Here is a 23009-nt window from a genome sequence, read left to right on the forward strand (position 1 = left end):
TAATTAAAGAGACAGCAGACATGTAGAGGATGTGGCTGTCACAAAACACCACAGCAGTTACCTCTGAGCTTTGAAAAACAGTTCAACAGTCAGACTCCTGGACAGGGATGACATTTTCTTTCCTCCTTTCCTGCATAAGGTCCATTGGGGAACTGGTGCTTTTATTCAGCATCATGCTTCTTCCTCTTCAGTGCTCTTGCCAGAAAGTTACTTAATTCAGGCTGAGCATGCTCAGTCACTCTTAGCAAGCCCTGAAGAAGTAAACTGAGAGATAAGAAGGTGGGGTGGCCTTGGCTCACTCTGCCTGTCTTACTTTCTACCCAGCTGATCAGGCATAAGAAAGGAAAAGTATACTTTCAGCCTATTACTGAGTTCTGCTCAGTTTTACAGCATACAGTCTAGTACAAGCCCTTACTGGAATGGCAGTGGTAAAGCGGAATGATTTAAGGACTCTAAAATTCACATTTTCTTCTATCCTGATAGAGTGAGGGAATATTAATACCAGGCTAACCTCTGAAATAGATGCAGCTCAGTAAATAGCAAACCTATTGGGTGGCTCGAAATATATTACGGCACTTACCTTGTGCTCTTTCTTTAATGTTGGGGGTTTTTCTACATAGAGTTGTACTTTTTTGCATGGTGAAAAGTGGCAAGGTAGAGAATATATCAGTTTCTCTAATAAAGGTTTATAAAGTCCCCGCCAATCCCATCACTTGTGAAGCTCTATGGTGCTGCTCTGCTTAATGAAAGATCAGTCAAGGAAATTGTTCCTGGTGTTCAACTTAATTACATGCAAGAGATGGAAACTTTGTTATCAAAGACTAATAAAGTACCAGGTGGCCCTAATGAAGTCAGTGAGGTGGCAGTTTTAAACTGAAACCTGCTTAATAATAGAAAAGACAGTAGATTTGAGCAAGATGCTTTATAAGCAGTGTGTCACTTCTCTGCTGCAAGGCAAGAGGCACATTTTAAGCTGCATTAGCAGGAAATGTTAAGTTCATTGTCAGTGTTTATCCTCTCAGCCTCAGACTGAAGGGCCTGTAGCTGGAGGATATTTCTTGTTGAAGAATTCTTTTAGTCTGAATCTCAGCCTGTGGTGACTGGGGTGACTTTTCTTACTGTTTGCAAAGCCATTTATCCCCTTGTGGAACTGAAGTCAGGAGATGGCTCAGTGACATGCTGTGAATGATACTAATTTTGAAACATTAAATAAGATGCTTAAAGTTTTAGACCTTGAATGTTGACCCATTTTATAATCAGTTGTGTAGTCTATAATTTTTTTTAATACCTGTTTTGGGTTCATTGTTCTGCTGAGAATAACTTCCTCACCAATCCTGCGAAGGTTTTTCTTGTGGTACAGTAAAATTAATACGAGTATTCCAGTAGATACTGCTAACTGGTAGATTGTTCAAGGCCCTTGTGCATATTTCCATTTGAAACAAGAAAAAAATAGGTTTTAGAAAAGCTCTTTTGTAAAGTGTATGTCAAAACTAGCAGTATCCTGCAGGATTCCTGGCCTCATGTGGAGCGGTTTTCACTCTGTGGGCGCTTTTGGGGGCCAGTTCATGTTTTACAGGGTGATGTTGTTTAAGCTGTACCTAGGCATGAGTTGCAGCACCAGTGGGCTCTCATGTGGGGCTGCCTGGTGGAGAAGAGCCAGACTGGTGCAAGCAGACTGCTTCCAAGCTATGAACAGGGATCTGCCCGAACACATACACTCTGATCTTAGTTTTGCGTGTTTGATCAGTGCTGCTTTCCACTTAAAACAGGAATTTAGTTGTTGTACTCCAAAGACCCAGTTTGATTCAGTAGCTGACAGCCCAGCACCTGACTTGCATAGAAAGGGTGACAGGACAAGGGGGAATGGCTTTAACCTGATAGAGGGGAGACTGAGATTAGACAGTAAGTTCTTCCCTGTGAGGGTGCTGAGGCGCTGGCACAGGGTGCCCAGAGAAGCTGTGGCTGCCCCATCCCTGCAGTGTTCAAGGCCAGGTTGGACACCGGGGCTTGGAGCAACCTGCTCTAGTGTAAGGTGTCCCTGCCTGTGGCAGGGGTTGGAACTGGATGAGCTTGAGGAGATCCCTTCCAGTACAAACCATTCCATGATCCTATGATTCAAGCTTTCTGTGCCATTTATGTATTGAGAGATTTCACATCACTTTTCCCCAGCTGTCATCCTGGCTTTAGATTTCTTCTCTGTGATGTGATGTGCTGCCCAGTGGTCTGGAGACAAGAGAGGTAACATGGCACACGGGAAGAGTGTAGCCAAACAATCTGAAAACATGCCCAGGAGTGATGAAGGGGGCAGAATGCAGGATAACCTGGTGCATTGAGGGGATTTCTACCCTTCTGCTCTTGTTCTGGATATTTCCTTGGTGTAAGGCTAAGTGTCATTTAGGATAAACATTATTAGAGTAGTTAGCAATTGCCTTGTAGCTTGTCAGAGAAGATCCTGATGGTGTATCTTGGTTTGCATGTCGAGTGTGAGATGTTTGGAGTGTGAGCACTCCCGATGTCAGAAACTCGGGACCATCTTGTCTTAATTTGAGCTCCTAATGAGGAGCTGTTTTGGAACTGCTGCCCCTTATCTCTGTGTGAGATAGAACTTGCAACCCTGATGTAACTTCTACCCACACGGTGGGATGCTGGGGGAGACTGAGCAGCTCTAAATATTGAGCAGTGGCAAGTCAGCACTATGAGCAATGGTCGTGAGTCAGTGTTGAATCCCTGCCAAAGATGCCTTTTGCAAATAAAACTTAGCACTAATTTATCAATGGTTTAGTTCATAACATGATGTAAAGCACTCAGTACATAATGAATCCTTCTGGGTCGAAAGAAAATGCTCATGACGGCTTCATTATAAATAAATACCATGTTTAAGTGGACTGAATCAATGTAAGGGTATTGCTGTTTCTCTGCTGTCATTTGCTGCTTTCCTTACTACCCACGGCTGGCAGAGAGGCTTTTGTTAATGTGTTTTTTTACCCGTTTTGTTACTTTAAAGCTGTCAACATGTTCTTTACTCCTGTCTGTGCTGTGCTAGTGGGTCCTGCCTACAGCCAGGTAGTGCCCCACAGATGCTGTTCCTTTGCATCTGCAGCCCCTCACTGTCAGAGCAGCTCTCCTCCCCAACCAGCATTTAGTGGCACAAAAGCAACCACCCCAGTTCTCTTGTGCATATCATACCCTTCTTCTGTCAGGAAGGGCTTTTCTAGATCATTGTCCCTGTGGTGAAGGTAGTCCATCTGTTCTGCTGCCTAGCGCTGATCCTGGAGGAGAGACCACCTGAACCTTCTCGGTTCTTCCATGGATTCAGGTCCCAGGCCTTGAATCAAATGGCAGGTTTCCCATGGTAACCTTTGCTCCCAGTGTGCATCTGCTCCAGGCTGATGCGTCCTCAGGCCTGGTGAGTTGCTTCGTTTTCTTTAAGACTGTGGCTTGTTCTGTTTGGTTTTTTCCATTGCTCGAAACCCGTGTAGACGAGGCCCTCAGTGACATGGGTTAATGATGGCCTTGGCAGTGCTGGGGAATGGTTGTTGGACTTTATGGTCCAGCCGTTAAAGGTCTTTTCCAACCTGGTTGATCTGTGATTTGCTGACCCCATTTCAGCAGTGCCATTTGCAGAACTGCAGGCTTCACACCACAAACACCTAGGGCTCCCCGGGGCTGCACCCCCCATCTCTTAACCTTGCGGTGGGGCTGAGAGCTGCAGCCCGAAGCTGTCACCGCAAGAGCCGGTGGTGCCTGGCAGAGGGGGAGCGCACCGCCTGGGGCTGCGATGGGGCAGCAGCCGTGGGTGCCGCTGGCTTGCAGGTCCCTACAGACAGGTTCAACCGCCGGAGCCTCGGGCGGTGCGCTCGGGCACCCCGGTGGCTGCACAGCCCGAGCCCCCTCCCCGGTGCCGGCGGCGGCTCCTCCCCGGGGCGGTGCCGGTGCTGGTGCCGGCGGCGCGGTCGGCGGCGGAGCGGGGCCATGGTGAAGATCGGCGTGCAGCAGCCGCCGGCAGCGCTCAAGCCGGAGAAGGAAAAGGCGGCGGGGGGAGATGGGGCGGCGGGCGCCGTGAGTGCGGGGCGGGCGGGCCCCGACCCTCTTTGCGACGGGTTTTCCCCCTTTATTCCGCTCAGCCGAGCTGGAAGGGGTGTGCGGGGGGTCGGGATCTGCTCGCACCCGCTGCTGCTGGGGGAAGTGAAGGTGTCCGGTTGTATGGACGTTAGATCGTATCCTCGGGGCTGCGCGGGCATCCGGAGCTTGAAGGAGGGAGGGATGGGGCTGGGCAGTGCCACCATTGCCGGGAGCGGTTGCCTTGGGCACTGGAGTAAATGGGGAAGTGGCATCAGAACTAATCCCTTTCGTCTAGGTGGTTTGGGTGGATGTGATTTGGGATTGATCGTATGTGGGTAGGTTTCACTTTCTAACAGCTCTTGAAGGCTTAGGGTTGGCATGGAGGGAGAGGCGAGAGAAGCAAAGCGGCTGGTGCTGGAGCAAGATGGGAAGTGAGGGGATAGCAACACAGGCAGCTCTCTAGATGCTTTGCAGTTTCCAACATAGGGGTTGAGATGCTGAAATTGAATTGCTCTCATGGGTTCAAGTGATGGGTATGAGGAGATCAGGTCCTGCTGGGTGCAAGGGGAATGAAAATGCTGGATCGGATAAATGCTGAATGAAGGCGGATGCAGAGCACAGCTGGGGCCTTGGGCAGAGTTATGTCGAGTCCATTCCAGCCTGTGTGAGTCATGGGCAGGCACTGCCAGACGGCGCTGGGCACATACCTGTGGTGGTGGTACAGATGGTGCTCGAAGAGTGAAAGGGTGGAATGGGCACTGTTGTGCTTGGCCAGGAGTTGAGTGCGCCTAAAGTCCCTTGTGCTAGAGAACCCCCAGCTTGCACCCTTCTGTGAGGGTGGACGCACTGGGGTAGGCACCAGACCGCATAGAGGGGACGGTATTGTCCAGAGAGGTGAGAGCGACCCACAGCATCAAGTCTGCCTTGTTAGCATGCTCCTGTATCAGAGCAGGAGACATACATGGCATTGCTGTATTCCTCATGAGTGCTTTGGACTGTGCGTGAAGGTTGATCATTTACAGAGCCCTAATACCTCCTTGCCTCAAGAAATGGGAGCTCTGGTTTTGCTCCATTCCTGCAGCCGTGCAAAGCATCCCTGGCCCTGGAGAGCTGATCGACAGGAGGTGCTTCAGGAGATGGCTCAGTTCTGCAGGGAGTTGCTTACACTGGAATGATCTCTCACATCACGCACAGATGTGCTTGCAGCTCTCGGCTGTGCTGTTGGTGTCCGAATGTGCTCATTCTGTCATGGTTGCATCTGTTAATTGAAGGGCTGGGAGCTGTGTAGAAACCTGTAATGGGGGAGTGTGGCCAACTGTGACTTCTCAGTGACTCCCAGGCTTCATCTTTCCTAATAACAAACACAAGAAGATGGTAGGTTTCTTGCTGCCTTTGATGCCTGACCATGAAAGTTGACTGTCACAGTGGGCTTCCAGCTCGTGCTGCCATAAAACCAGCTTTCTGCAGCTGAGGAGTCAGTTGTTCTGTCAAAGGAATTTAGTTGGATTAGGTAGTAAATAAGACATTTTGGGTTCTTTACGTTGCCTTGGGCTGTTTTCTGACTTCTGGAGGGCACAGTGTTGTTCTTGCAAGCCCATGTGAACTAGAAAGGTACTTAAAAGCATGAATTTAGAATAAAGACTCTTCAATAGTCTCTTAATTCCAGTGGACAAACATGTAAGAAAATCAGGGTAAGGCCCATGGCAGGAGCAGGTTCTGGTGGGTCAGTGCAGCATGAGGGTGTCCAGAGAGCAGCACATCCACTGACAAGAGGGTGGCCTTTCCTGATGCTGTTTTTCAGGGTATATCTGTGACACTGGGGTCTTTGGTGTAGTTTGTACTTGGCTGGACCAAGTACAAGCTTTGTTAAATACCCACCTTGTGGGTTTAGCATTTCCATAGGCAGGCTTTCCTGTCATGCTCTTTCTCCTGCTGCCAATAATTCTGTTCATGTGTGTCTTTCCCTAGCTGCCTTGCAGCAAAATGGCATTGGTGACATGCAAACAAGATGCTCTGCATTCCTTTTCTCTTTGATCTCACAACTTCAATCCCAGTGATAGGAGCCAGAGCTGGGAAATGATTCAGTGCCGGCTTCCGCAGCCTGTGAATTTTGGCAGGTGCTCCACGAATGCAAAGATATGGCAGGCAAGAAGATGTCTGTGATGCTAATGTGTCCTGAGAAGCAGTAGGTGAGGAGTCCTGACAGCAAGCTCACATGCTTTCTCCCTGGTGCAGCTCAGTTTGAATCAACAGGAATATGCAATTTTCACTCAGAAAATTCATGTGATTTTGAGGCAATTGCAACATTTTAAGGGCTTATAAAAGCAACAGTCTTGCTGTCATTAGTGAGAGCTGGGAGGAGGCAGCAGCCTCGAGGAGGAGGCAGCAGCCTCGAGCAGGAGGCAGTTTGAGGTTATGCAGTCAGTAAAATAATCTTTTGAAAATACTTTCTCAGATGCAAAATAGTATTGAGTGAGTTTTAATTGAACCTCATGAGTTAGAGCCTGAAATGGAAATAAACACATACACTATGTCTTTAACTCCTTGTTTGAGGAGTTAAATAAGCTCCTTTGTGATGGAAGTTGAAATCCAGAGGAACTGAGTAAAGCTGATGGCTGGAGCTCTCCAGTCAAAATGTGGGTTGGGGGATTTTTGGTTGATTCCTTGTAAACCCCTCTATCACTTGTAGCCAGTTACTCTGCAGAGACAGTGCAAGACCCTGAGAAGAAGGGGTTTTATTGAAATCATCTTCACCAGCTGCAAATGCTAAATATTGGAGGGAAGGGGTGCCTCTCATCCCTCTCACTGTGTATGTAGTGGAGACTGCCTGCTCAGCTGCCCTGGCCAAAGGCTCTGCCATGGAAGTTGTGAATGCTCCATCCCTGGCAGTGTTCAAGGCCAGGTTGGACAGGGCTTGGAGCAACCTGCTCTAGTGCAAGGTGTCCCTGCCTGTGGCAGGGGTTTGGAACTGAATGCGCCTTGAGGTCCCTTCCAACCCAAACCAGTCTGCGATTCTGTGTTTCTCTATCCTGGAATTACCAATGCAGTGACGCTCAGAGTTGGGCTGCAGCACATGGGGCAGGTGGAGGAGCAGTGGCCATGCAGCTTGGTGGAAGCTGCTGTGCCAATCAATGCAGTGCTGGGTTTTGTGAGTGACTTCTTTGCAGGATGCTGTGAGGTTATAGCAGATGGTGAGGGAAGGGGATGTGAGGAAAAGCCTTTTAAACAGGCTTGTTCTCAAAGCAAGCTGTAAATCCAGAGAGAGAGAAAAACAGCTGGCAGCAGCAGGAATTGATTGTGCTCATTGATAGGTTTCCAGGCTTGAGTCCAGGCTTAATGCTGCTGAGCTGTGGGTATTTTCACCATGTCTTGATTTAGGGATCTAAGTAGGACAAATAATTAATAGAACTGCCTCCTGTAACCAAAGGCTATTCCTGGCATTTGCCCAGCCTTCCCATATCCACACAGGCTGAAGTGATGACTTCTTTTTGTGTCTTGTCTGGAGTCGTCAGCTTAAAAAGAAGCGTTGTCACTGTTACTTGGTTCTCCATCGTCTAGGAAAAGGGCTGAATGGGGAAAAAACGTCCCCAGACCCTTATGGTAGTGAAATACTAGACTTGAGTCATCTTACCAGTCTCTGGATGTGAATATTTGATATTCCAGCTGAGCATGACAAAGGATCTGGCTAAAACTGGTGGGGGATTAGGAGAGGGAATGACTATTTCTAGCAGAAATGTTATAAATGCAACTGAATTTGGAAACACAGAGATCTCTTTCACCCAAGAGATGGATGTGGACTTAAGAGCTGCAGACTGAGAACCTTGGAATGTCTGTCTAGAGGTGTGCATTCTCCCAAAGCTGGAGGAGAGCTGAAGCCAGTGCCGTGTTGCACATAGGAGCTCTTCAGACGGTTAAGAACCTGTTGCTGTTACCTGCTTTTGGTGCAGCAGTTTCTTTGGCAAAATGCAGAAAACTGAGAAACCAAAGCAGTTGTAATGGGCAAAAATGAACTAAATGCAAGTATGGGGTGGGAGCTTTGCTCATGTGTTAATATTGTAGCGCTGTAGGTACCGTCAGCAGGACAGGACCTCCTTGCTCTGCTGTAAGAAGCCTCATGCTGTGGAGCAGTAAGCAGGAGGCTGGTTTTCACTCTGTCATTGCACCATGCTGCTCATGTGGCTGTTTGGGAAGGGGTGGCCTGGCAGGTGTTGTGTGCGAATCATAGAATCACAGGATGTATGAAATTGGAAAAGACCTTTAAGATCAAGTCCAACCATTCCCCAGCACTGCCAAGGCCACCACTAACCCGTATCACTAAGGGCCTCATCTACACGGTGTGTGAACACTTCCAGGGACAGTGACTCCAGCACTGCCGTGGGCAGCTTGTACCAATGCCTGTGCACCCTTTGGGGAAGGAATTGTTCCTAATATCCAGTCTAAACCTCTGCTGGCACAGCTTGAGGCTGTTTTCCTTTCATCCTATCCCTTGTACATGGGAGAAGAGATGAGCCACCTCCTGGTGGCTGCTCAGAAGAGGGGAGCAGTGCTTCCAGGTCTGTGAAGATGGAACATGCTGGAGAATGCATTGTCCTTGTCCACAGTTGTGCAATTCTTGCTTTTGCGCTAACGTGTCTTTGCTCATTAATGGGTTTACAGGAGAGGGAAAAGGCATTTTCACTTCTGGATGGGTATTTTCTTCCAGGCAACGTGTGGGAACCTAAGCATGTCTTGTTTTGTTTTTAACACCACTGTTACCGCTTGAGGGAGAAGCTGTGTTGAGGGGTTTGGGTTTTTTGCTTTGCAGAGTTGTTTTTCCTTGCTGCCATCCACTACCATTGAAGTCAGTTTGAACAATAGGGCTGAGAAGGGTAAATCTGCCTCCTCTCTCTTGCTGCTGTTAAACTAGACACCATTTCTTTGTGGTGAATCTCTGAGTGTAGGACTGACTGTCAGGGTTTTCCTACGCTGCTACTGGGAGAAGAGATAACTGCTGTCAGTGTTCTGAAAGGGAGCAGTGACTTCATCCTCTGGTGTGACACTGTGGAATCCTGATTTTCAGCTAAGAGGAAAATGTTGTAACCTGAAATCTGGTTCCTTGTTACGTGCTTCAGCTTGAACTCCAGTAAATGCTGGACTCTGACCCCTCTGTTCAGAGCAGACAGTACAGGTTTACAGCTCAATGCCCCCTCTCATCTGCAGAGCCAGCAGAAGGCAGTACATTGGCTGTTCCAGCTCCTAAGCATCTTGGCCATGGCTGTGTCCTCCTTTCTACTGCCCTTTTGGGAATCAGTTACCTCTAGAGGAAGAGTGAGGTGGGACAGTGATGGCCTAACTGGCCACAGCCAGATTAGCAGTGCTTGGCTTGCCCTTGGTGACATCCAGTTTGCTCTTGGCCATCTCCACCTGCCTGACTGTAGGAGCTCAGAGATGGGTGCTGTAGTTCTAAACTGTACATTTGTTTGACCCCAAAATTATCTGATCATGGAGCAATTGCCTGATTTCAGCCTGGGGAGAGGTGAGTGTATGGCTGTTGGAAGGGCGATCTCCGCAGCTCCTTCCCAAGCACGTGGTCCCGCTGTCGTGCCACAGCCATGGCTGTCATGCCATGCTCATCACTTTAGTGAGCAGTCAGGCTTTTGGTTTGCTTCTTACAAAGCCACACATCAAGGTGGAAGCAAGCAGGCTGCTTTTGTGCAGTCTGCTTAGCATGGTATGCAACTGGTAGCATTTTCACTTCAGGGAGGAGAAGGAAGACTCGGCTACACCAACAACAAGCTGAAAGCTGTTGGCGTTGCCTTGCCTCAGTTTCTCAATGTTCTTGAATGCTTCTGGCATTGGTTAAAGAGTCAAGTGTCTGCCCACCTGCGTATGTCTTTACCTTTGAATCAAGTCTCTTTCCATCTTTGCCTAACCTTTGATTTAAGAGCTTCCCTTATTCCCAGGGCAGCTGCTCTCCTTCAGTCTTACTTGAGCTGCCTTTTAGATAGACTTAGATAGATCTAGCTGCCTCTGGATAGGTTTTGAGACCCAGTGTTGAAGCTTAACCTTCATTCTCCTGGGGAGAATTCCTATTCTTTTAATGCCACCTCCCACTTCAGGGTTTCCAAAATCCAACCCTGGCCTTCACTTTGCTGTGCTTGCTCCTTCCCTTTCCCAGGTGAGGTCTGCCCACGTAAATTGGAGCCTTTTAGCTGTGGTGGTGGAGCTGCTGCAGCTCCTGTTGAAGAGGGAGAAGAACCAGCCCCTTAGTCCAGAAAGGGATGGAAAAAACAGAAGAGAGGGGGGTTACATCTCTCTTGCTGGTGAAGGAGAAGGAAAGTATGATCACTGAGCACTCAGGAGCTCCCACGTTAGGGTGCATTTGTAACATCCTGCTGAGTGTTGCTCTTTGTCATAGAGCAGCAATGCTGGGTTTTAATTAGCCAGTGGTTGGCTTTGATCCTCTAATATCCAGTGCTGCGCAGTGACTTTGTTGGTAGTCACGTGCTGTGGCATTGTGTAAAGATGTGATTAGATTCATTTGTTGCAACCTTTTTGCCTTCCCTGTGATAGTCTCTTAATTACAGCCTTCCAGGCATCCTCGAGTCCAGAGCCATTCTGTTGAGTTCCCTGTGGAAATGCTGCTGCATGCCCTGCACAAGCACTGCTGAGTGCTGTGTGCAGGGACTTTGGTTGCCTTGGAAACTATGTGCCATACATTTATATATGTGTGTGTGTGTGTGTCTTACCGCTCCACACATCAGCACATCATTTTCTTTTCAGACCTGAAGCATTAGAAGCTATTCAGCCTGAAAGAGCAGCTGGAAACTGCTCATGGAAAAGGAGCTGGGGATGCTGATTGATGGAGCTGCTTCTGGCCAGGCAGCCAAAAAGGGCACCAGCATCCTGGCCTGTATCAGCACCAGTGCAGCAGCAGGGCCAGGACAGTGATTGAGCCCTTGTACTGGGCACTGGTGAGGCCGCACCTCGAATCCTGTGTTCAGTTTTGGGCCCCTCACTACAAGAGAGACATTGAGGTGCTGGAGTGGTGCCAGAGAAGGGCAGTGGAGCTGGTGTAGGGCCTGGAGCACAAGTGTGATGGGGAACAGCTGAGGGACCTGGGGCGTTCAGTCTGGAGAAGAGAAGGCTCAGGGGGGACCTTATTGCTCCCTACAACTGCCTGACAGGAGGATGGAGGCAGGGGGCAGCGGGGCTCTGCTCCCAAGGAACAAGGGATGGGACAAGAGGAAACAGCCTCAAGCTGTGCTGGGGAGGTTTAGGTTGGATACTAGGAACAATTCCTTCCCTGAAAGGGTGGTCAGGCATTGGAACAGACTGCCCAGGGCAGTGGTGGCCTTGGCAGTGCTGGGGAACGGTTGGACTTGATGATCTTGAAGGTCTTTTCCAACCTCATTGATTCTGTGACTCTCCTTCCAGGTAAAGGGCTCGTTCAGAGGCCTCTCATTGCTGGTGCTGAGCCCTGACCCTATGACTCTCTGCTAGGGCAATGCTATTTCTCCTCATTTCACTCCCTCCAAGCAGAACTGCTCTGAAGGACAAGACTCATTTTTTGTTCATTTGCCAGAGGAGTCTCTTTTGGAGCATAGGAAATGCTTTGGCAGATGGAAGGATGAGTTGCATTGCTGCAGTGGTTTTATCTCCCTCTGTTCCTCTCCCCCTTCTTGTCTTCCTTCATCTGCCTCTCCCCATATGTGGTCTTTCACTTTGCTTCTCCAGAGCTCTAGCTTGGCGAGTTCTCCAGTCTCAGACGCTGGCTGGCCACCCCTGCTTGCTGACATTCAGATAGCGCTTCTCTCCAAACAGCATCCCTCTGAGCATTTCCTTTGCATTGCATTTCTCTCCTTCCTTGTCAGTTGTCAAAATCACACCTATTTTTAGTCGCCCCAAGCTTCTTTCCCTGTTGGGGTGTATATTTAGGCACTTGCTGAACCGTGTCCCTTGTTTGTCAGGCACTGCTACACCTAAAATGGAAGATTTCAAACCTGTGTGTTTCAGAAATGCAGGAAAAGTGGTTTCTAGAGAACTCAGAGCTGTTTGCAAAGCTGAAGAAGCAGGAACAGGGTGTGAGCTGATCCCACCTCTGCAGAGGTGATGTGCGTCTCAGGAGGGAACAAGGCATGACGCAACACCTTTAATTTCCTCACTTCTGTCAGCTTCAGCCGGACATGGCTGATGAAAGAGTGATAGAATCCAATGCATTTTTCATAACCTTGTACTGTATTCATGAGAAGTATCAAAGGCAGCATGTCACTGGGTATAGTTCTTGCTAGCAGCTCCTGCTCGTTTTGTGTGTTCAAAGGCTCAGCACTGTGAAGCCAGGAGAGTTTGCTCAGCTCCAAGTCCTTCTCTCTAGGACTGCTCTCAAACCAGTGTCTGCCCAGCCTGTGTTTGTGCTTGGATTGCCCTGACCCATGTACAGAACCCGGCGCTTGACCTTGTTGAACTTCATGAGGTTCGCACTGGCCACCTCTCAAGCATGTCAGGGTCCCTCTGGATCCCATCCCTTCCCTTCAGCATTCTGACTGCAGCACACAGCTCGGTGTCATTGCCGAACTTGCTGAGGGTGCACTGATCCCTCTGTCCGTGTCACTGGCAAAGATGTTGAACAGTGCTGGTCCCAGCGCTGACCCCTGGGGAGCACCACTCGTCATTGGTCTCCGCTTGGACATGGAGCCATTGACCACAACCCTCTGCGTGCAACCATCCAGCCAGTCCCTTATTCACCAAGTGGTCCATCTGTCAAATCCATGTCTCTCCAGTCTAGAGACAAGGATGCTGTGCGGGACTGCTGCAAAGGATTTCCTGTTGTTTAAAGCACCCATATTCCTACAGCAGTGCTGGTCCTGCAGTAGGAGGAGGCATGCTGCACCATGTGTGGGACAGCAGCCTGTGGTTGTTCCAACGTGGTGAAGATTTGTTATCCCGCTGTTACCTGCAGGTTGTACCCTGCTCCATCCACAAGCTGTCAGCACTGAGAACACCTCCTGCCCGAAGTGAAGGGGAGGGTTTGGTGTATGGGGGTTTGATTTGGTTTTGTTTTTTGCTGGTGTCTCCTAACTTGCCTCAGGGCAAACCTGTTCTTCACTTGGCTTCTCCCACCCTTTCCCAAAATGCAGAACTCAGGCATTTTTCCCAAAGCCAGGAATCCTTTGTATGAAGCCAAACTCATCTCCTTTAATGGTGAGAGGTGGCATGTCTTGCTATTGTCCTTGGCTTGCCTCAGTGTTAGCAGCAGAGCTTTATGTTCCTCTTCACCCCCACTGTCTGTACTCTTTCTCCAATGACATGTACCTGGGGAAATCTTTTCCTGTGAAACCCTTGACATGTAGCATGACTTCTCTGTCCTGGCTGTTCATGTCAAAGAGCTTCTAAACTTCTAGTTATGTGATTTATTTAGCTGTTTCTTTTCTTTGTGGCTTGTCACAGTTCCTGCCCCTCATCTGCAGAAGGAGAAGAAGGGAAAGATTGGAAGTGAACTTAAAAGTGGCATTTTTCAGTTTGCTCATCCCTTTATTTGCTGGAGGAGCAGCAACAAACTGATTACACTGTTCCTTCGGTATAGGGGGCTGGTGGTGAATAGAGATGCTGCGGATCTTTCAAAAGCTGAGATGGAGAAATGAATATAGATTAATTTCTCCTGGAGGTGTGCTGCGGTTGTAGCTCTCCCAAAGCAATTTGGTCTTTTAGTCTTTGCAGTTATCAGTCTGAATGTGCCTAGAGAAGAAAAGGTTGTAGCTGGAGCAGTCTGTGCTGGTTGGAGCAGAGCAGGTAGCAGAGGTGTTTCAGGAACCTGTTCTGTGCCTCGATGGAGCTGGGGGCGATCCCCAGGGATGCTGGGGTTCTCTAGCCTCTGGGAAGGAGCGACCTGATGCCTCCAAGCCTGGGACTGGACTGCTGCTCCATGGCAGGGAAAGGGGAAGGGGGGTGGCAGGGAACCAGGGACATCTCCACTTGGGGAGATACATCTGCAGCACCCTGCGGGTTTTGGCTGTGGTACCCCAGAGAAACATCTCTTTCTTTGCAAAATGGTGCATCCTAGATATGAGAGGCTGTTCTTGCTTTTAAATCTGTTCCTCCAGTTCATACTGGTCTCTGGCCAGCCATGGACAGAGTGTCTTTCTAGTCAAATACATCAGATCATGTATCGCAGAGCGTAAGCCTTCCCTGGTGCCTCTCTTCCCCGTCTGCCTGCTCAGCTGAGGGCAGGTTTCAGCTGTTCTGTTTGGAAACTGGGGCATCTCTGCACCAGCTTCTTTCATCTGCCTCTGAAAGGCCCTACATCCTCCTGCTTAACATTCAGAGGGTTATTTTGGTAGTAAAAACAGGAGCATCATAGGCTGGCATGAATGGTCCCCAGGAGGTAAATCTGCCTTTATGCTGCCCTCCTTTTTGAGGGCTGTAATGGGGTGAAGTGGTTACTGTCTGTGTGGGTTGTGGAGCACTATAAGATGGCAGATATGTTTTCTTTTGATGCTCTGACCATATTCTTGGAAGGTGTGCAGGAATCTGCTTGAAAATGAAGCTGACATTAACACAGAGGTTTGGGTAAGCTCACCCCGGCAGGGCCGATAGGTTTCTGTCTGAGATGAGTCATTTCCACCTCAAATTTCCAATGAAAACTTCACCTAAAAAAATGTTGTGCCGAAGAATTCCATCATGGCCGCATTTCCTTAAGAATTTTTGAGTATAAATACATAAATGCTGGAACTGTTAGTTCCTGATTTCCTTTTTTTCAGTCTGTCCTTACTGCCCACTGAAACAAAGCTTGACTTTGTTCTGAGCAGTTGGTGGGAAGCAAAGTATACATTTATGTGTGTATGTTCATACACACACTTTAATTTGTACATATATATATTTATATATATAAATATATATTTATATGGGGAGTGAGGGGAAGAGCAAGAAGTGTTTTCTTCTTGCCAGAATACTGTCAGATCTGAAGTCACTTTATGGGATGGTGCCTACCACTTTCAGTCACATACCACAAAAAGTCTTTGTTGTTCTTTCTGGTCCCTTGTAGCAACATCTGACTGATGCTCTCATTTTTACCTTGCAGGAAGAGCCAGCACCTCTGGTGCAGGGCCGAAGGTCATCACTCAGTGGAGTGTGCTACCTGACCATGGGGCTCCTCGTGCTGCTCTTGGGCTTGGTCTTTGCATCAATGTATGTGTACAGATACTTCTTCATCACCCAGGTGAGTTGGGAAAGACTCCTGGCTCTTCAGCTGGAGCAGCCAGACAAGCTGCTTCAACCTTTGAAAGTGGGGGTGCTGCTATTTATTGCTTTGCCCTGTGGTAACTCTGGAGCCAGGCCTCTAGGCACTTCAGAAGAGGCATGTCTTAAGGATCATAGAATCGTTAGGGTTGGAAAGGACCTTAAGATCATCAAGTTCCAACCCCCCTGCCATGGACAGGGACATCTCACACTAAACCATATCACCCAAGGCCTCGTCCAACCTGGTCTTGAACACTGCCAGGGATGGAGCATTCACAACCTCCCTGGGCAACCTATTCCAGTGCCTCACCACCCTAACAGGATCTGTGAGTGTCGTTCCTCTAACCTGGATCTTATCCCCACAGCTGCCCCGTGAGAGCGTGTTTCACTGCGGCGTCCTCTATGAAGACTCGCTGTACTCACCGTTCAGAGGGCAGCTGGAGCTGCACGAGGATGTCAAGATCTATATTGAGGAGAACTACGAGCAAATCAACATCCCAGTGCCCCGTTTTGGAGGGAGCGATCCTGCAGATATCATCCATGATTTCCAGCGAGTAAGGAGCTCTTGGTGCCTTTGGGGGGTTGTAGCATGGGGATGAGCACCAGCACCATGCCATGCTATCACTGTTGTCCAGTATGTTTATGATGATCTTATTACTGAGCTGTCCGCCTTCCCAAGATCCTCTCTGAGGTTTTCCAACCTGCTCATCTTGCTGGGTAGGGAGGTCCTTGGATATGTTTGTCCTTCAAAGCAGTTTCCCGACTTCCCTGAATTCCCGCTTTTTACCCATTTTCACAGCCACGTTCCATTGCTAAGGGCTCAATTCCTTAATTTCTGTGCTTGCAATGCAGGGTCTGACAGCTTATCATGACATAACGCTGGATAAATGCTACGTCATCGAGCTGAACACCACTATTGTGATGCCTCCTCGCAACCTGTGGGAGCTGTTGGTTAACGTGAAGGTACAGTTGCAGTCCTGCTGATTTTGCATGCTCTTCTGGAGTTGGTTTTTGGATGCCAGCTTGGAAGGCCATGGGGAGTCAAAACTGCTTTAAAACAGCCTTGGCTCTGCCAGAGCTGAGACTTCATGTAGAGTGAAGGCCTCAGTGGGTTTAGCTCAAATATGAATGTACAGACAGCATGCTAATACTGGCATGACGGATCAACCTGACAAGGATGACATGGAGGAGCAGCAGATTCCTTCCCTCTGGTTTTCACTGATTGTAGGAATCAAAGAAAGGAAAAAAGAAACATTCCCTCCTTTCACTCTTGCTGTGGTTACCGCTGTGGTTTGCCATTTGGAGAGCTCTTGGTGTCCCTTGGGGAGTACCAGGCCTTGAGCTTTCATCCTTTTGGGGGGAAGCTGTGCTGGGTACAGCATCACACTTGGGCTCATGTGGTTTTCCTCACAGCTGGTATTAACTGGGTTTAGTACCAGCAGTTCGATTCAGTTCAGAAGCCCATGACTGAAAGCAGTTGTTTTAACAGAGTGCTATTTAATCCTAGCAGCAGGGGAAAAAGCAAAACAGGACTTTCAAGACTGCAGAAAGTGCATGTTTGTCTCAGCCTTTTGCAGGTAAAGCAAAGCACTGAGCCTGGGTCTTTTACTCCCTTCTGTGAGGGTCTATTTGAAAGGAAAGGAGAAAAGAAAGAAAAAGAAAGGAAAGTAAAGGGGAAAAGAAATAAACCAACAATCTGACCCTCTTTCTTAAATTCTCTTTGCTCACTTGCTGCTACATGCAGCGTGATGAACTTTGTAGAGGTTCAGAGGCAAAAGGTTGTGCCCTGAGAGATGCCTGATCTCCAGTCCTTGTTCAGCTCCCAGTTTGTTTCCTAGCGGTCCTTTCATGCACTGTGACCAGCTGGCAAATGTGCTGGGAATCCTGCTGGCGTATAGCATGCATTTACTTACAACTCGTGTCTGTCCAGGGCAGGTCACCAGCCCCTGGGGCAGAGGGAAGTGGGAAAGGCAGGATTGCACCTTAGGGGCATAGGTTTGAAGTGTTGAGCTTGGTCTTGAGCTCAGAAACAGTTTCTTCCCATGAGGTCAGTGAAGCAGTTGCACAGGTTGCCCAGGGAGGTTGTGCTGCCTCCTTGAAATCCTTGGATTTCAAGACCAGGTTGGGTACAGCCCCAAGGTCCCTCCCCTCTCTCTTAGCCTGTCATCTTCATATCCACAGGCAGGGCCCTGTGGGTAGCCTGTATCAGGCAGAGGGGGCAAATTTCTTCCTGCTGCAGGGACATTCATCACCTGATGATTTGCCCCACTGCTCACAAGTGCTCCTATTTGGATTCTGGATGAGCTGCGTTGGTCCTTGGACTCGGAGACTTTGGGGTTTTTTGCATCTCTGAATCCAGTCAAGTCCCTAAAGAATGAGACTGATTTCCAGCTGACAGTCTAGATTTTAAGTGGCTTCAGTCCTGTTTCTAAGGGCGAAATCTTAGTTTCGCAAAGAACATTAGTGGCTTGCTCCAGCAGACTGTGGCAGTGCAGGGAGTCACTGAAACCCCATTGCTTCTTTTTCCCTGAGCAGTATGATGCTAGGGTGCCACTTTGCAGTGTGGCTGTCACCATGTATGCATTACCAGGCCTCTTGTGTCTGATTTTTTTGCCTGTAAATGGCAGCCCCACTGCTTCTTGCAGGCTTTATTCCATATAGGTATGTTGGTTTGGTGAACAGCATAAGTATTGAAGAGAAAAAGATGGGGGGATGCTCCCCTGAGCAGCACCAGGAAGGTGGGAGATGAACCACTTAAGTGATGGACAATCCACACCTTTTGCAGGATGCAAGATGCTCAAAACTTTAGTTTTGTTAAAACTCTTAGCAGAGAATTGAAGGTATCATCCTTGTTGCACAGTGCTGCCATAGAGGGATGATTCCTGACTACTTCAGCTGCGACAACTATTTAAATCTAAAATAACAAGAAATGGGTTGTGTGCCTGTGTCTTTCTCTAAGCCGTCTCACCAGATCAAGGATGTGGCCAGTCCTGGGCCCCAGCCCTGGGTGTTAACGTGTTAACAGTAACTGGCACATATCGTATGCCCTCTCCTGCACTCTTCCACCAAGAATCAGTAATTGACTTTCTTGCAAAACTGTTGTGTTAGTGTAGGACAAACTTCCACTAATCATCTGGTCCTCCAGCACAGGAGAGCTTTATTGATCCAGCAGTCTATGGCAGACCAGCAGCACGGCATGAAGTTAAGACTGTGTTTCCAGGTACATCCCTATGGAGATAACCAGTCCTGTGGTGGAAACTGAAGATGCAGTATTTGAAATAGTGTTGTTGTTGCTTTCTTTTCCCCTTGTATTTATATTTGCCCAAGGATTTGCTGTTTCTTTCATTTCTTTGACTCATCTTAAGCAAAAGGGACCAGAAGTATTTACTTTGTGGTCTGGTTAGCATCTAGTGTGCTCAGAAGTGGCCCCCAGCTGAAGCTGTACTTCTAACACAGCTGCTTATTATGGAGACAGACTTTTTAGCAGGGCCTTTTGCAACAGGACAGGGGTGACAGGTTTAAACTGTAAAAGAGGGGAAATTCAGGCTTGATGTGAGACAAAAACTATTTACACTGAGGGTGGTAAAGCACTGGCACAGGTTGCCCAGAGAGGTGGTGGATGCTCCATCCCTGGAGACATTCAAGGCCAGGCTGGATGTGGCTCTGGGCAGCCTGGTCTAGTTGAAGATGTCCCTGCTCATTTCAGGGAGTTGGATTAGATGATCTTTGAAGGTCCCTTCCAACCCAAACCGTTCTATGATTCCATGATTACCGATGCCCAGACAGCTGTAAGATGGCCTGGCACTCAGGAATCAGCTTACAGAGAGTCTTTAATGCCAAGCAGATTTCCTTCCTACAGGGAAAGAGGCAGCCTCCATCCCTGGGATGCTCCCAGGTGCCCCATTTTCTCTGGCCCTTGGTGGCTTTCTGCCATGTCCCCTGTCAGACACTCTGCACATCACCGTCGTGTTCACAGTGGCCTCCACCCCAACAGCAGGGAGCTCACATGTCCTGCTTTGCCTCAGCTTGCTCCCTGTGTGAGCTGCCTTCCTGTACTGCCCCGGAGTCTCTGGATGATGCCCCTGGGGGGATGGAAGTGTGCTGAGAGCTCTCTGTCTCCTGAGCACTAAGCATGACCATGCAGGGCAATGTTTCTAAATGCTGTGCCCATGGCTCATCTCTAGTCTTCATTCCTGTGGGCTATAGGAGCAGGAGATCACTGTGGCTGTGCTGAATGAAGCGACGAGGAGGGGGAGATGTGGATAACTTGGGCAACTGTTGGAACCTGAGCAGGGCTGGCACTTTTGGATTCTGCCTTTTGAAGTAAATGTAAAATGCACATTTTCAGTGCAGTTCCTGGCATTCTGGTTGAGTTTAGAGCCCTCTCCAGAGGAGGGGGATCCGAGTTACAGATTTGCACACCCACCTTTAAAACTGGAGTTAGTTTATAACAGGGTTGAAAGTACACTGGCTTCATCCCCTAAACGAACCTTCATTGTTTGGATCTAATTAGTTCTGTGTGCTCTGGGCTAGCAGCACAGGACAGTTTACTGCAAGGAGAAGGGAGCATGATAACTGGACTCGGTAAGTGGAGTTTGAGCCATCAAACATGGATTTTTAACAGTGTGTCTATCCTGTGCACTCCGTGAGACAGTTCTGTTCAAAGAGATGATGGCACCATTTGTGCTTTATTCTGGTGGAAACTGTATCATTTCAGAAAGGGACATACCTGCCTCAGACATACATAATCCAGGAGGAGATGGTCGCCACCGAACATGTCAGTGACATGGAGCAGCTCGGCTCCTTCATCTACCGCCTCTGCAGCGGCAAGGAGACCTACAGGCTGAAGCGGAGGAGCACAAGGAGACGTAAGAGCCTTGCCATATTCAGTGTCCTAACTCACTTTCCCCAACATCACAGTTGTTATTGCTGCTGTTACAGCCCTGCTGGCCTCTTTGTGGTGAGAGGAGAGGTTTCCCTGGGGGTGTAGGCAAACAGGAGATCTTTGGAGGTGCTTCCCTCCAAAAGGGTTCATCTAAACCCAAACCTGGGATGCTGCTGCTGCAGATGAGTGCTGGCTGGTGTGTTTCTATTGTCTATCCTAGTAAAAGTATTGAGGTAATAGTTGCAGGAGCCAGCAAGGCCTTTACATCTGGGCTCATGTGGCTGAACTAATAGCAGTGCTGGTGGGAACTGTATGGAAAATTTCTGTAATGAAGACATGCTTCAGTGGCAGCTAGTCAGAGCAGATTAGATCTGCAAATTACCTTTAATTAATTGAATTCCTAATAATATGGAAGAAGTTGTAAAGAGGGAAAATTGGACTACCTGGAAGTGATTCCATGGAAATCAGCCATGTGTATCTTACATGCAAATGGTAATATTGCTGCAGAACACTCCTTGATGGAGTATTTGCAGCAAATATTTGCATCAGGAGTGCAGTATTTGTATATATTTGGGTTTAGATAGTGGTGTACTTAAAGGCTCACCTGTAATCAGTTTGGATTTGGGTCTCTGGGGAAGCAGCAGGGTGCAGAAGTCTCCATAGCTGTAGGTCATGGTTGCTTTCCCAGTGGGAGCTGCACAGTTTTGCACAGGGCTGCTGGCATGCTGGCTGCTGCACTCATGGTGTCAGGGCATGGTCCTGTTGGTCAGCAGGGCACCACTGGTGGGGTTGCTGTAAGAAGGCAGAGGTGCCAAGAGTTGAGGTCCTGCAGTTTAAGGGCATGGGGAGCATTCCTGGTTTCCCAGAGTTGAGGTCCTGCAGTTTAAGGGCATGGGGAGCATTCCTGGTTTCCCAGAGAGACTGGGGCCATAGCAGGATTAGTGCATGAAGGGATACAAACCGCCAGAGAAGTGGCTATTTTAAGCCCTCCTTGGGTGCATTCAGAGCTGTGGTCTGTACCAGCTTGTGACTTCTGGTTTCATGAGGCTTTCTGGTCTCTGTGATAACACTGAGATGTTGTCAGCTGAAACCAGCTGTTTCCAGGCAGCTCACGGCAGCTCTTACTGCAAGCCCACAGCTTAGACAATGTGGTGGTTCTTCCAAAGACCACATTACGCTGCTTTTCCTATGTGATGTGTTCCTGCATTTCAGTGTTCAGGAGTCGCACCTCATCTGCTTTCCTTTCCCCACTCGCTGCAGCTCTTACAGATTACCATTGGTTGAATTTCCCCTCTCCTCTCTTTCAATCACTTCTAGGCATCAGTCGACGCGAGGCTGGAAACTGTCATCGCATTCGTCACTTTGAAAACACTTTTGTGGTTGAAACTGTTATCTGTGGGAAGTCATGAAGCCACTCTCCAGATGTAACCTTCCTTGGCTTGCTTGCACACACATGCACACACATGCTCTTGGTCCTCTCTTTAGACATGGTAATCTGTCTTACATTTTTTACTCCCTCCCATGCTTGTGCAGCTCTAACCTCTCAGGTCCATCACAATGGATTCTCTTCTCTCCCCGCTACCTACCTGAGATGTCTGTTGGGCTTAAATTTACACAGTGGTTAAAGATAACCTGGGAGTAGACGCAGCTTCTTTCACACCACAGGATGGGAATGTTTTGGAAGCAAGCTTGGTGTAGAAGGGATGCCTGAGAAATAGGAGTGCTGGAAATAGGCTGAGGGATTTCAGGCTGATGTAGTGCTTTGAGGGTGCTGTGGTACTGGGACGCAAGGTGCATGCATAAGAGGAGGGCTACTGTTTTAGTGCTGGTGTATTGACCAGAAATACATAACCAGATGCACTTAGAAAAGAATAGTTGTGATGTTACAGACAGTGTGGTTCAGAAAGTGTAGCAGAAGGAGGGCTTCTGCATCAAGCCAGAATCAGAGTTTCAGACACTGAAAGCAGCCACTGTGTTATGTCTCCTGAGCACATCATGGCTCAGTGTGACTCATGGAGCAATACAGTGTATCCTGATGGGTGTTCAGGGTGGGCAGGAGGCCAGGGCAAGGAGGTGGGTTGGGAATAACACAAATGACACAGCACGTCCCTGCTCCTCAGCCACAAAGCAGAAGGTGAAGTGCAAGGCTGGGTTGCCCTGTCTCTAATACACAGTTGCAGCTGCTGTGGATCCTGGCCAGATCTGCTGTCACTTTGCCTGCGTAAAAGAGGTGAATCTTTGATGTGAGGTGCCAAGGCTCCTCACATCACTAATACCTCATCAATAGGCCATGGCTGTGGGTTGAACCGGGTGGTTTACTCCAGCCCTGTGTCTGTCCTGGCCAGCTCTGCTTGCTTGGGAAGATTATGTTCATGTGTCTGTCTTCCAGAGTTCTGGAGATCCCATCTGTGTGCGGATGGGGTGCCATGCCTACGTACAGAGTGGTGTCAGCAGCAGAGCTGGGAGTTACTGGCAAGTGCAGAAGCAGATTATTTTAATTCAGTGTTTTTAACAATGTGTGTAATCTTGTTTGTCACCTCTGACATCTGGTTTCATAGTGATTACTGTAGTCCGGTCATGTATCACATTATCTGCAGGCACCATTGTAGTACAGATATTGATATGAGGCACGATTTAGCAGGTCAGTATACTGCAGAGGAACTGTGTGATCAAAAAACTGCATTTCTGTTGATCATCAGAGAGATAAAAATGCAGATTAATTAAATACCCTTCCCTCTGTTCCATAAATATAGTTAAAACTAATTAGGTTCTTGAAATGCAGGCAGGTTTTTGGCTTGAAAGAATGGGGTGAGTTTCAGCTTGGCGCATTCTTGTTAACTGGTTTCCA

The 23009-nt window shown here is 48.5% G+C and overlaps 1 protein-coding gene across 1 annotated transcript; it reads left to right on the forward strand.

Annotated features, from left to right (window-relative positions):
* Positions 1-3778: 3778 nt before the first annotated feature.
* On the forward strand, positions 3779-22106 carry ITM2C (integral membrane protein 2C). The gene is given in 7 exon segments (XM_057429282.1): positions 3779-3818; positions 3821-4059; positions 15119-15256; positions 15642-15830; positions 16129-16239; positions 19994-20144; positions 21479-22106. Coding segments are annotated over 7 exon segments (960 nt in total). The 3' UTR covers positions 21571-22106.
* The last annotated feature ends 903 nt before the right edge of the window (positions 22107-23009 follow it).

The sequence above is a fragment of the Pezoporus wallicus genome, unplaced genomic scaffold (assembly GCF_028554395.1).
Source record: "Pezoporus wallicus isolate ANWC-B61680 ecotype Strahan unplaced genomic scaffold, APGP_CSIRO_Pwel_v1 contig_593, whole genome shotgun sequence".
Classification (NCBI taxonomy): domain Eukaryota; kingdom Metazoa; phylum Chordata; class Aves; order Psittaciformes; family Psittacidae; genus Pezoporus; species Pezoporus wallicus.